The sequence below is a fragment of the Vitis riparia genome, chromosome 5 (assembly GCF_004353265.1).
Source record: "Vitis riparia cultivar Riparia Gloire de Montpellier isolate 1030 chromosome 5, EGFV_Vit.rip_1.0, whole genome shotgun sequence".
In the NCBI taxonomy this organism is placed as follows: domain Eukaryota; kingdom Viridiplantae; phylum Streptophyta; class Magnoliopsida; order Vitales; family Vitaceae; genus Vitis; species Vitis riparia.
In genome coordinates, this window is record NC_048435.1 from 1,108,870 (window position 1) to 1,122,780 (window position 13,911).

General features: G+C 35.6%; 2 protein-coding genes across 2 annotated transcripts; both read right to left on the bottom strand.

Annotated features, from left to right (window-relative positions):
* Positions 1-47: 47 nt before the first annotated feature.
* Positions 48-8,622, bottom strand: LOC117914659. The gene is made up of 13 exons (XM_034830084.1): positions 8,108-8,622; positions 7,531-7,717; positions 6,856-6,928; positions 5,988-6,135; positions 4,990-5,099; positions 4,590-4,730; positions 4,373-4,514; positions 4,163-4,306; positions 3,269-3,429; positions 3,081-3,155; positions 2,676-2,811; positions 1,545-1,811; positions 48-468 (listed from the first exon to the last, which is right to left on the bottom strand). The coding sequence occupies exons 1-13, from the start codon at positions 8,381-8,383 to the stop codon at positions 313-315; spliced, it is 2,016 nt and encodes a 671-aa protein (XP_034685975.1). The 5' UTR covers positions 8,384-8,622; the 3' UTR covers positions 48-312.
* An 818-nt stretch (positions 8,623-9,440) lies between these two features.
* Positions 9,441-13,911, bottom strand: LOC117915112 (peptidyl-prolyl cis-trans isomerase CYP21-4). The gene is made up of 9 exons (XM_034830682.1): positions 13,709-13,911; positions 13,048-13,108; positions 12,738-12,939; positions 12,196-12,235; positions 11,926-11,976; positions 11,336-11,421; positions 10,955-11,092; positions 10,702-10,852; positions 9,441-9,933 (listed from the first exon to the last, which is right to left on the bottom strand). Exons 3-9 carry the CDS (start codon positions 12,887-12,889, stop codon positions 9,847-9,849), a joined length of 705 nt encoding a protein of 234 aa, XP_034686573.1. The 5' UTR covers positions 12,890-12,939; positions 13,048-13,108; positions 13,709-13,911; the 3' UTR covers positions 9,441-9,846.

The following is a 13,911-nucleotide window of genomic DNA, read 5'->3' on the forward strand; positions in this document are numbered from 1 at the left end:
ATGCGATTCTATAAAAAGCCCAAAGAAGTTTCTTTGTGAACACGGTGTGGGAAAATTATGCAGAGCTTTGTATCTTTTCCCTTCCTGAGCAGGCTCTACAACTCGACTACTACAAACATTTTATGGGAATGGGAAGGCTCATAACATTTATGCACACGATATACTCAGCCATTAAAAGGTAAAAACATTTTTTTTTCCTCTTAGATACCCATAATACAAAATTGCACAACAATTCATGATTTTTTTTTTTTTAAATCATGGAGTTGCCTCTAGTTTGCAGGTCTTTTTTTTTCGACCTTGTACATTTAAATATCATTCACACTTCAGTGCTCTAGTAATCTCCCAGGAAACCCCTTCATTTTCTAAAGTTGGATCCTCACCGGCTCCATAACCCTGCCTCTTGCAATTCAGTATTGCAACCATGAACCTTTCACTCTCAAGGGAAGAAGGATACATTACTTGCTCTTCCTGGTACCAAAAAAAGAAAAAGGAAATAGAAAAAGGAGAGTAATCAGTATTATTCTAATGAAACATAGCCTATTAATAGATTGTGTACTCACCGCACCACAGAAAACTAATGGGATCGAAACTCTCAGGGTATAATAAATTGGGTATTGAGATATGCAACAGATCTATAAAATTATGCATATAACTAGTCATGAAAGCATGATGACATTGAGGCTTTTATTGCACGATATTTGAACATAGAAGAACCCATAAATTACTGGGAGAAAGAAGTGCAATTGTTTGACCTCAACATTTTAATATCATCACAACAGATCTTCCATAGCATCAACATTGATAGACAACAAACTTATATCATTCATAGTCTCACCGGATTCTCAGCAATCAATTACAAAAAATCATCAAACCAGTTTTATTAATATTTTTTCCTCGTTTCGAATCTATGTGCCCCTTGACACCACTGTCAGATTGAGAGAGAAAACTAATATGGTGTATGGAAAGCGTGAATGCAAATGTTCTATTGCATGCATGTTTCAACCCAGAGGATTTATGAAATATAGAAACTTAATTGCAACATCAGTAGTAAGCCTGTGGTTGGATTGATTTTTTTAAGTAGCCAACAGCAATTTTTTTAAGCCCAAGAAAATCTCTTCATGAGATTAGAGAATTAGTTGTCAGTAACAGTCATTACAGAGTTGGTGATGCTAAGAAACCAAGCCCCCTAGCCTCTTAAATGCATTAGCGTTGCTCCCCAACAAAAATGGGGACGTAAATGGAGTAGGGTGGGAAGAGGTCAGGGAAGGCTCCCTGTTACTATTCCTGTTTGTAAAATTAATTCTCCTCCCCGTCTGTCTTAGACTAAGCCAATGGAAACAGAATCTCTATTAGTGGAATAATTTCTACATCCCCAACAGGGAATCCTGGTTAGTGGATTAATAATAATAATAGTCCCGATTATTACCCATCCCACCCCCCATTACTGATGGGTTTTTTAGGCCATCCCTAAACAAAAAACCATTAACACTCCCCTTAAAAGAGTTGAGGAAAGAAACATAGATTATTGAGTTGGGGCACAATACCTCTGAAAGCTCGTTGAATTCATCGGGAGAAATTTGCAGCAACTCTGTTGCAGTTTGACCAGTACACCATGCAAAAATTTTTGTGCTCTCATCTGCGATGGTTATTTTCAAATGGAAAGTGCGCATCACTTCAGCATCACAATTACAATGACAAAAGTTGCATTTCAACCCACAAGGTGTCTCGTTAGCAAAATGGCCACAAACAGCATGTGAAAATCTCGTATTCACATTACAGTGCTCAATTTGGTCAAGCCAAACCCGACATATCTGCAAAGATGTTTAAGAAAAATTATTAGGGAGGAGAATAGATTCTCCAATATTAAGAGGTTTCCAATTCATGCACAGAAGCTAAAAGGACATCAAAATATATACATCATGATTTTTGACACTCAATTTAAAAAAGATCATTCAAACAGTGGGAAAATATAATATTTGCCATGGCTGTGATCTAAAGATCAGTTACTAAACAACGTGGAGTTTATATCATGCACAGTGTTTTTCCTTTTTCTAGATACTATCTTTTATACCTTCTGGGAATCCAACCTAAAACCTCCCCCATCCCGACCCCAATCCCTTGCAGCTTGAGCAAGGTCTTAAGGGCTCTGCCAAAGTGCCACGCCAGGAATTTATCGGACCATGCCAAGATCTTCTGCATTTTCTCTTTCAATTTGCATTTATCCCACCTTCTATGTGATTGCTTTCATTTTATGCAGTCTGATTTATCCACTTTTCAACGAGTCTTCCAAGAAAATATAAGCGGATAAGAGTGAGCAAATACTATAGAATATCACAAAACCCTCGACACCTGGAAACCCAGAGATCCTACCCTAGTTTAAAGGCTTCTATTAGTAAAGCATTGTGTGAAACAGTTTCAGTAACAATCAATAAAACAAATTTCAGAAGACATGTAAATCCAAAAATTTTATCAACAAGTGTAATCATTTTCATGTACTACTGACTTGTATTAAAATGGTGAATTGTTCGTGATCAAATAACAAGCAACAACACTATAGATTAATGCCAGACAACAATGAAATGGAAGCTGAAAGAACAAGAGGCATGCGGAAATATCATTTAAAAGTTCATTCATGAATCACGTATCAAAGCCACAAGTCCATAAGAAATCCATACATGTGTCCGACTACTCTGGATGGATAGATCAGAGAGGTAGGATAACTGATGGAGACAAGATGAGTTCAGTAATGCTGGCAAGCAACTCAGGTTGACAAAAGAAGATCTGTCGCTCTCGAACCATAAAACTTCAACACTGTCAAGAGAAATAATCAACCACTGCTGCATGATCAAATCATCTAATGGCATATTGGGAAGAGAATAATTATCCAAAATAAGCTTCAGCCTGCTAAAGCCTGGGGAACAAGTCTACACTTTCAAGCCGTGTGATGGGAAAAGCAACATAATTTTGTGTAGAAAACAGCTATATTTCAAGTCAGAAATATGGAACTAGTTCTAAGTGAGCTAAAAATTATATATAATACATTGAAGAAGAAAAGTGACAGCAATACGGAAGATGCTCACAGCTTTTCTTTCGTCATAGAGCATGTCAAGCCAGATATATAAATAGTGTGACCAAGGCCTAATCTTCCCAATGACCTGAGAAATGTATATTAAAAAGAAAGAGTATATGTGAAAAAGCATCTTAGGTTTATAGTCATGAAGAGAATGAATGCATTAGCTCTATGAAGGACACAGCTCAGTATCACTACCAAGATTTGGAAAAATGTAGCTTTGCCCAAATAGCACCAGTTGTGTCTTCAATTCTCAAAGAGAAAATAGCTTCTGCAGTATTTCTTTCTCGAAAGATGTCTGTAACAATACCATAGAGGCTGACACTAGTCATCTTGTCACGTAGATCGGTTACAAATGACTGCAATACTTTGAACATGTTAAGAAAAGTTAATGATGAACTAATGCTGCTTAAAAACAATCATAAATATAATTTATAGTGCAGAAAAAACTACACATAAAAGAAATGGTTCTAATCCCAAGAATTGGGACTTGATGCAAGAAATAAAGGAACACCAGAGATTGAGTTAGAATTTAAGTAACACCCCATCAATGGCAAGCAATAAAAACCCTTAGCTGCTTGATCTCTTATTTAGCATCCATAAATATGAAAATCACTTTAGGTAGAGAGAATAGAGTCAGTAAACACATTGGGTTATTTGCATGACAACCAAAAACATTGTCTTTGAAGTGCCAAAGAATTCTAAAATAATTTTGAAGGTCAACATAGTGACTTGAAGATGGCCAGTACATTCCTGACTGAAGATGGCCGAACATTGCTAGTAATTGTATTTCAAGAGAGGAAACTCCATGCAACGATGACATGAACTAAGAATAGGAGATTACTAAATGACAACAAAAGGGATGGGATTGCCTAACAGCGGCAGGGCAAAAAACAATAAATTTTAGATATCGCATAAGGAACATGTGTTCATTGTATCCAGGTAGCACAAGGAGTTTGTGAAACAGCATGAAATTAAATATAATGCATCTCTCATGAAAACATGCTAATGAACCCTAAGAAAAAATCAAAGGAGCAGTAAATCCAAATGGCTTCTGAAAGAATAATAAGTATTTAAAGATGGAAAGCTCACTTGAAAAGGGTAATTACTGAAGTCAATTGACCCCTGAGAATCACAGGGTAGGGTCACTTGAGAAACTTTAGGGCCCTGACTTGGATCAAATGTGCTTGGCAGCCTGGATCCTTGATACCGATTTGGTGTCAATGAAATGCTTACCTGAGTAGCAACAGAGTCAACTCCATACACTAAGTTACAAAGTTTTCCATCATAAAAATGACTTACTTGTTCCTCCTGCTGAATGAAAGGCACCAAATATATTTGTGTTGCACTACCATATTCAAGACAGAGTTCCCCGCATGCTTCAATTACACTATCTACAGAACTTGCAATGAATGGTCTGTCCAATGCGAGCATGCTTCCAACACTGGAAAGAAATTGCATTATAGATACAAATGGTGAAAAAACAGTGTTAAAGAAGCTACTTAGTACAAGGGTTCACCTCAAAAGATTGGCAAGGAGAACCTGCTCACCCCATAAGAGAAACTTCAATTTGACACCATCATTATCAACAAGAGTAATTTGTTTCCTCTGTATGCTACCAAACTTTCCCTGAGTTTCCAGTGATCCAATAGATTCAATCCTGCACATAAAATGGGAACAATGAAAGAGTAAAGAACATCTGACAGAGATGACCTAACTCCACTGATGTTGGAAGGAGAAACTTTATGGGGATCTAAATATACTTGTACCAAATCTCAAGCTTTCTTTAGCTATGAACTTCCATGATGCATACACATTAAGTATAATAATTTCATTCTATGCAAATCATCTTGATAAGCAATCTATCATTATAGGTTTTTTTTGTAATGTAGTATTTGCATCCTCTGGTTATATCTTACCTTGCATACAGTGAGTAAAATGCACCCTTGCTCACTGCATCAAGAGTAATGGAAGAGAAAGAATCTGAACAAAACTGAGCTCCTAGAAGCATTGCATCATCATCTTGATCCTACATTAAAAAGAAAATGCAGTCACAAAAGCAGAAAGAGGACAACTGCATCGTCCTCTTCTCCCCCCACCCCAAAAAGAAAAAGAAAAAGAAAGGAACAAGAAAAAACATAAATGATTATGCCATCACTTGCTATTGGAATGCAAACAACACATCACAGCATACATAACGAAAAGAATAATCTAAACTACAAGGACCACGTTCTATGGTCAATCTTAAGCTTACAACTCATGCTTGACCCAATACCACAATTAATATATGTTCAAGTCATGCCCCTTGAACTTCTTAAAGAGACACTTCTCAATCCCAAAGAAATGTTATAAGAATTCAATGAAAATCCTTATGCACAAGGTATTTTCTTAAAAAAGGATGGCACAGCAAAACATAGCTTAATTCTGTTAGCTAGACCTTTAATATAGTTTAACTATAAATTGCCTAGAACTTCTAAAAAGTGACAAACTTTGGGATATATCCTAATGATGCTCATCACTGATTCTAATTTCTACTAGAATAAGAAACCTCAGAATAAAATTGCTTGATTAATTCTGAACTGGTGCATTAAATATCTAAATAAACTCAACACTGATAACAACTGAGAAAAAAACAACTTATGAACCAAAAAAATGCTGTTAATCCAATAAAGCAATGGACTGTTGGAGACCCACTGTAATGCTATTGAACTAATTCTGAGCTGCCTGTTGATGTAGAACATCAGTGGCACCATTGGCTTCTTATTTTAGAGCATCCAAAAAGGATGCTTTACTTTTCCTCAAAAGCTATGTCTTTTTATGATGAGAGATTTGCACCTGGAGATTCCTATGAGAACTAGTGGTATCATGAAAAGAACATGATGAGAATAACAGGTCAGAAAAAACTTTAAACAGTTACCTCATCTAAGAGCATTACAAGATATTCTGTTGGCAGAAGTCGTGGACAACCAGATCCTTCAGAGGCAGTTCGAAGATAACATCCAGTAAGGGAAATTTCTCTTCCTCTCTTTAGAATCCCATTATTAGTATCTACCAAGTCATAGTATCTGGCATAGACAAAATGTTACAGATCTCAGTTATGTCATGAAACTTTAAAGTTCATCCAAAACTCTATTTCTCTCTGTCACACACACATGGATTCAAGGGGAGAGGAGAGGGGGCAAAACGGTACATGAAAGGACATGAAGGAAATCTCTCTCTCAAACACACACCCACACTGTGAATGCACTAGAATCAGGGAAGAGGAGAGGCTAAGAAAAATAATCCAGGAGTCGATATGCAAGGATGTAAAGAGAAGCTTCAAGATAAAAATAAAAAATAAAAAAAATAAAAAAATAAAAACCACGGTATAAAGGTGTATGCTTAAAAACATTGCATTTTAATGCAAAAGAAATTTAGAGACATTTTTAGATTTACACTAGAGCTCACCAAAAGGTTCTTATCACAACATTCTCAATTGGGTTGGGCATTGGTTGGTCTGACAACAAATCCAGTCAAACAAAGAAAAAAAGGAACAAGATGATGTCAGTGTAAGAGTTCTAAATTCCTCACTAATGATACGAAGAAAAGTCCACCTACAATAACCACAAATCTTATGCAATATGTGCTATACAAACAACTGTATGTGCAAAAGCATGCGTACTCCAAAGAATGAAGTAGGGAAGCATCTTATAACACACCCACTGTCAGAAATCATCATCACATGTGTTGTAGTTCTGAGGCAAAGTAAACAGCCAATCAGATTAAATCACAGTAGTACAGTTTACCTGCGATGGAGATAGAGATCAATTGTATTGGAGCTCCAAAAATCCCCCAACCTAAGCATGTATATGTTAGTACCTAAAGAAGGAAAAAAAAAACATTAACAACAAGACTGATAATATTTTATGAAAGAAATAACAGTTAAATGTCACAACACAGTTACATGAAAGAATGTCTAGATCTTAAAACCACAATCACTAGATAGAATTGGTGTGAAGTACATTCCTTTGGATTAGTCATCCATAAAATTAGTATAAGTTTTGGGGCCAGAAATTTATAATCGTACTAAGCTAAATGGAAAATTCAGAAAGCACACGATTTACTACAGTATATAGTTATGTTGAATTTAATTGTTGGCATATTGCAGAAACAAACTACTGATGTACCTCGATATAATTTTCAATACAAGGATGTGAAAAGATAGGAATGAGACAATTCTACTGTTCTATTAAAATGTTGAATTCATTACATGGAGATGAAAGCAAAAGTAGATAGTGTTTCATTGCACAGAATTAGAATTGATTTGGAATTTCACTTGACAGAATTTGAAAATCTAACTTTTAATAGGAATTGTTTTGGTGAACTTTAAGGTATATCAGACATGCCAAATTCATTTGCTTATAAAGCAATCAAAGACACCATTAGTAATAACAATGACTAAATCTCAAATCATAGAGCACCTGGTAGAAGGAAAGCATCAACAATAACAGCTTCCAAAACACTGCTCAAAGAGAGGAAACTTTTTTCATATATTGAATCAATGCTGACAGTATTTGGAAGCTTTTTTCTCCCATGTTTCTTTTTCAACTGATTAATGCATTCTGGCCTTTTTCTTGGAGCACGAGCCCTGTGTTGCTCATTCCAAGCCTGCAGAGAGAAATCAACAGCCAAAGGAATTAACCACTCTTTACCAACGAGGAAAATGAAGAAAAGGCTAGAGTTATGAGGAGCATGTGTTCGTCGATCTAACACAGAATTTACATAAAACAATAGTCAATTAAGGGACATCATAGCATAAACATGTAAAAGCACGATACTACATTTGGCTGGAAAGGACACATTAAAAAAAAAAAAAAAATCAAATCCAAGATTTCCATTATATATAAGCAGAGAAAGCAAAGCATCCACACGACTAGCTCTAGCGCAATCATATATTGTTTCCTTCAATTCTCGGAAATATAAACAACAAAAACACAACACTCAAAAAATTATACATTGCTCCGGTTAGGTTTTCTCGGAAACCAATCAGAAGCGTACCTGAGAGAGTTCGGAGAGTAGGATAGCAGAGGTGACTCCGCTTGAATAAGCAATACATGTTTTCAGAATCCGACAAGCAATCCAGCTCCATCCTGGTCCTGTAGTCTCTTCTCTGTTTCCGTTTGAATCACAACCTTCTTCCTCCGGCAAAAGCACCGATCTCGCATAATCGATGAATCCAAGAAATGGATCTTCTTCCTGATCTTGTTCTACTTCCATTATTGAATCTACATCTACTATGTGAGTATTGAACTTCTGATTCTCAAAAGAAGTCATTGCGACCGCGGATTCGCAGTTGAAGAAATTAGAATCCCTGTTTCCCCTCCGGCCGAAATACTGTCACCATCTGCTTCGGTCTTGTAGTGGCGCTTTGTTTTAGCGGGAAACTTTGTTGCTGCTGGGCCGCTCCAAATTTGTGGGTTTTATTTTGAGCGGGCTGGGCTGGGCTGGATTAGGTTAAAGAGTGAGCCGGATCTCAATTACATTGGGCTCAGTTTGGATTGGTAATCAACGAATAGGGAAAAAAAAAATCCAAATTTTCTTTTTTGACTTGATGTAAAAAAAAGTAGTAAAAATCAAATATGATGGAAAATTCAAATTTTAATATATTTTCGAATTCTTCATTAATTTTAAGAATTATGAAATAAAAATCTGTCGATTTAAAAGTTCTTTTTTTCCCTCTCATTTTCTCGTTTCTTTCATTTTTCTTTTAAACTTTTGCACACCTCAAAGAGCTAAAAAAAAACAAAAAAACAAAAATGCTATATACCATCCACCTTTTGTTTATTTATTTATATATTTTTTATATTTTTTAATAAAATACAAAATTCTGATAAGGAACTCAAATTCGAATTTTTCTCCATAAGAGCAATATACATTTACATATAATATAAAATTAAAATTAAAAAATATTTTTCATGTTCTCAACCAGTACCCAAAACCTTCTCCAAAAATTAATTGATAACTTAAAAAAAAAAAACACTTATTGTTTATCTTTATTAAACGTGTTTTCTAAATTAAAAAGTTGTTTTTTATTTTTAAAAATAGAAAATTATTTCTAAGAACAGTTTGAAATTAACCCATCATATTAATCATCTTTTTACCAACACTTTCAGTTTTTAGCTTCTGCTACAAAAGAAGTGGAGTAAGAGTACAGCACACAAATCTCTTTCCGCATCTTAGCTGGGATTAAGGACATGAAACTGCTTCCAAAATCGGAACATTAGTCTATGAGTAACCTGTGCTATAAATAAAATAATGAAATTCATAATATAATTATTACTATATTGTTGCTCAATGATTCATCCAGGCCCATTGGAATACACTCCAAAAGTTTTATCAGAACCAGGAAGATAAAGAATTTCTTTCAAATTTCTATCACAGAAAGATAATAAAACATGAAATTCTAGGCACAAATGCACTAGCCGACTCTAGCAGGTAATAGAATGAAACAGAATAATCATCATACATTTCAACAGACGCGTCTATGAAACTAACCAAATGGTATCTCTTGTACCTCCAGATCTCTGCCCTGTAAAATAAACTTCAACAACACACTTTCCCCTCCTCTTGGACAACCCAAAAAAGGAAGAAAGAAAAGAAAAGCAAAACCGTGAACAAGAGAGGAAAAAAAAAAAAAAATTTGAGGCACCATGACAAACTCAATTATAAAAATTCTGGTGAGCAGTTTCTCTTCTGGGTGCCATGACATTAAAAATTTTACACCAGCTTGGAATAGCTCAAGCTTCACGTTTGAGAGTCACGTTGATGATCCCTATACGAGATTTAGGTCGGTAGTGTTCATCTGTATCCACCTCTTCAATTTCCTGAATGACATCATTGTAGACATAAGGTCCCCACAGTAAGAACCTTTGGATTCCAAATGTTCCTTTTAAGCAATATAACAATTACATGCAACAAGAAGGCACTAATGATCTCATGATTAACCACCCAGGTCCAGTTCAAAGCTAATCCTTGCCGTATGGCAAAACCACCTACTGATAAACTCCATTAATAAGGCACTAATGATCTCATTTGTTAAGGTTCAACCACTAAGGCCCAGTTCAAAGCTAATCATTGCCATATGGCATCACCACCTGCTGATAAACTGCATTAATGATACATTGCATTGTATAACACTTTTTTTTTCTTGATAACTGAGAAACATTCCATGGTCAAACCTTTTGAACTCTCTATAGGGACCCAAACCTCAGAGTGCTAACCGCGTCTGCTACAATCAGCACTGGATAATCCAGGAGGTTCAATTAGTGGGAGGAATTGAACCCAGGACCATGGGTCTCTACCACACATCCTGACATTCATGCTAATCAACTAGGCACTTTGATGGGCATAACACTTCTCGTAATTAGCTGTTATTTCTTTTTTTCTACATTTATAGTTTCTCTCCCCATATTGGTGCTTTGTAATGGACTCTTTGTCCTGTCATCGTACTTGTTATTTCCTCTATAATATACATGTACATATAAAGAATATAATTTTTGGAATAATTCAGATAAGTTGTAGTTAATCCATCACCAAAACACTCACCCCAGGGGGGGAAAAACAGAAAAAGAAAAAGAAACTACAAGACTTACCTGCACAACGTCCTCCCCCTTGATGACCCGTCCAAATACAATAAGCTTGTCATTCAGATCTGGTATTGGTGCAGTAGTGATAAACAGCTCAAATTTCTTGCGATCTTGTTTAGTCTTTGAAGTTCCAAGCATAAATGCCTCATGCTTAGGACTGGGTGTTCACAAGAAAGAGTTAGCAGCAGTTAGTCTATTGAATCATGACCAAATCAGCAAATACCACTAACAAGTACAAAATAGATTCAGGCTAGAAAACCTTAAAGGAAGGTGTCCATGAGGCTTCCCTTTTGATGTCCAATCTTCAGCAGCTCCAATTCCTTGGGAATGACCTCCTTGAATCACATAGTTCTTTATCACGTGATGGAAAGGCATCCCTTTGAAGTAACCCTTTTGACTGCAAAACCAGTCTATCCTTCAGAATGTATTATAAGATTGCAAAGTGATGCTAACGGAGCAAGTCAATATTTAGAGATCTATATGATCCTCCAAAATCAAGAGGTTTGAGGAACGAAGTTCAATTAAGACCTTGTAATTGTCAATCAGCTATTACAGCCTTGACAACCCATTAATAGTGCTACCACAGTTTGTCAGCTTCATGAAACATCAATAGATGAAAGCAGCGCATACAAATACTCACCACAAGTCAAGGAATTTGTCCACAATCTCAGGAGAACCATCCTTGTAAAGCTCCACAGTTATATAACCTTTTGATGTATTTAGGATCTACACAAAAACCAAGGAGATATCTGTTTTACCAACTATGAACTACCAACTAGATCAGGATGATATGATCAAGAGAAGATTAATCAATCAATTGTATAAGTTTCTTGGAGAACAGGGATCCATCATCATAATTCCAGAACCAAGCTTAACAGTATAAAATCTCTAAAGCTTAGATTGACTTCAAAGAGAATAGAATCCTTACAAATCCAATGTGGGCACCAAATTTTTCATTGTTTATTTAACAGAGTGATTAATTATATTGAAGTCATAATAGATCCATTATTTATACAGTCAAACAAGAAAGATCTACCACCACTCATGATGCAAATACATATAGTTCTAGAATTTGTCACTGTATAAAAGCAAATAACTTCATTTTCTTGCCATCACCATTACCTCCATACAACCAACTATAATATGCAACATCTAGCTCCAGAAAGATATACATTCATGCCACATAACAAGGGAAGCGGATCAATCCAACCAATGTTTGAAGAAACTTACAGCATATCCGGGAAGGTCGAACCTTTTTGAATCTACAAAACCATCATTCTCCTAGACCAGACAAAGGAATAAGCTCAGTTAGATCTAGATGCATTTACCTAGAACTATTGCTAAATCAGAAAATTATAGAAACAACCAAGTAAAGACAGGGATCTTAACAACCAACTGGATCATCAAAAGACTAAAGGAAAATAATGGAACAGTGTAGTTTATGTCTATTTTATTTTATATTTTTATTTAAAAAGACATTTTAAATTCCTGAATAAGTACCTCAACATTTGATACCCCACTCTGAAACTGGTTCCTCGACCTGCATGAAAATCGGAATAGTTTAGAACTTAAAGTGGAATCTAAACAACAGAATCATTTTTCACAGACCAATATGGAGATTTTTATTCTTTTTTTTTTCTTATGCTATGTTTGGTTCTTAGAAAGTACTAAGGAAAGGAAGAAAATGCCAAGGAAAATGATTTTCTTATGTTCAATTGTCATGTAAAAAAGTGATGGAAAAAATTACTAAAGAAAAAAAGGAGGGAAAATGCAAAAACACTTTCCTCCCCATTTTCCTTAAACAAAGGTAAAGAAAACTTGGAAAAAGTGTATTCCTCAATAATTTAATCTTACTTCTATTAACTGTACCATAGACATTCAAACAAGAGAAAAATTTTATAAATTTTGCTTACCTTTTCCTTTCCTTATAATTTTCATTTCTATTTTCTTCCCCTTGGGAATCAAACATAGCATTAATTTTGCTCATAGAAAAGCTAAATAGACACAATACCAGGTACCAAATGAGTAAGACGATAACAAACCTATTAGACCAATGCCTATAAGTAGCAAATAGGGAAAATACAACCAACACAACGACTAGGTTGCAAAATATAATTGTAGTGATACTGATACGTGTCGGGCCCTTCTTCTTTTTGCTTTGCAGTAACAAAGCCTGAGGTTTTATCCTTGCCATTCCGGGCAACCTAAACTGTAATGCAAACTCTTTTTATGCCCAATAAAAGCCTGCAAATTAAGCACAAAACCAAATGCTAAGTCCAAATACATGTATAGAAAAGCCCAAAGAAAAATTCACCATAGACTTAAAGAAGCTAAAATGAAAAATAAGCACACCTTGATTCCACCTCTAATTAGATTTCAATAGCTGAAAACTCCTCAGTCAACCACCTGAAACCTGCAAATAGGCTACCAAAATAAATAACTGAAAGCAAACATGCTGTAGTTTCCTTCTCAATTTCAGCACAGAAAATCTTGCCAATGAATTACAGACAGCATCAGCAGTGTGGACATCCAATTCTATTACTTCAATAACTATCCAATTGCTCATATACTTCATTTCACCACAGAATAACCAAAAGAAAACTCTAAAAGAGAAAATGAAATATGGAAGAAACTAGGATAAACTGCTACTGAATACAAAAGAATTTCTCAATATCGTCTAGTTATGGAAATTTCTAAGGAACCTAATATTTCGCTAATATAAATCAGAAATAAAAAATCTTAATCAAAACATCGACCAATTGTAGAAATCAAAGCAACGCAACGCCTCCAGATCCACAAATTTCACAAACTCTTCACCACACAATTCACAGTTCCAATATCCAATAATTCACACAAATACAGATGTGCAGTCAAATTCAATTTAAAACTTAATTCACATATTCATACAGATCCGAAACCCTAGCAGTTCGTGAAGAATCAAAACAAACAAATACTCATACACCAAACCCTAGAAACCACGAATTAGAGAAATACTTGATCTGCTTCAACTCACCTGTGATTAGATCGTGCCGTGACTGTCCTGCTACCACCGTTGATGGTAGAATCTCCGGTCGGGAAGAGGTACAAATGGCTGGTTCGTTGAGACGCTTTACGAGGGATTAGGTGACGATGTTTTTCAAACTCGTTCATAGTGGTCCACTTCGACCCTACTGTTTGTTAATGGACCCCACCACAGCAGATCAGTGGCCGCAGTCT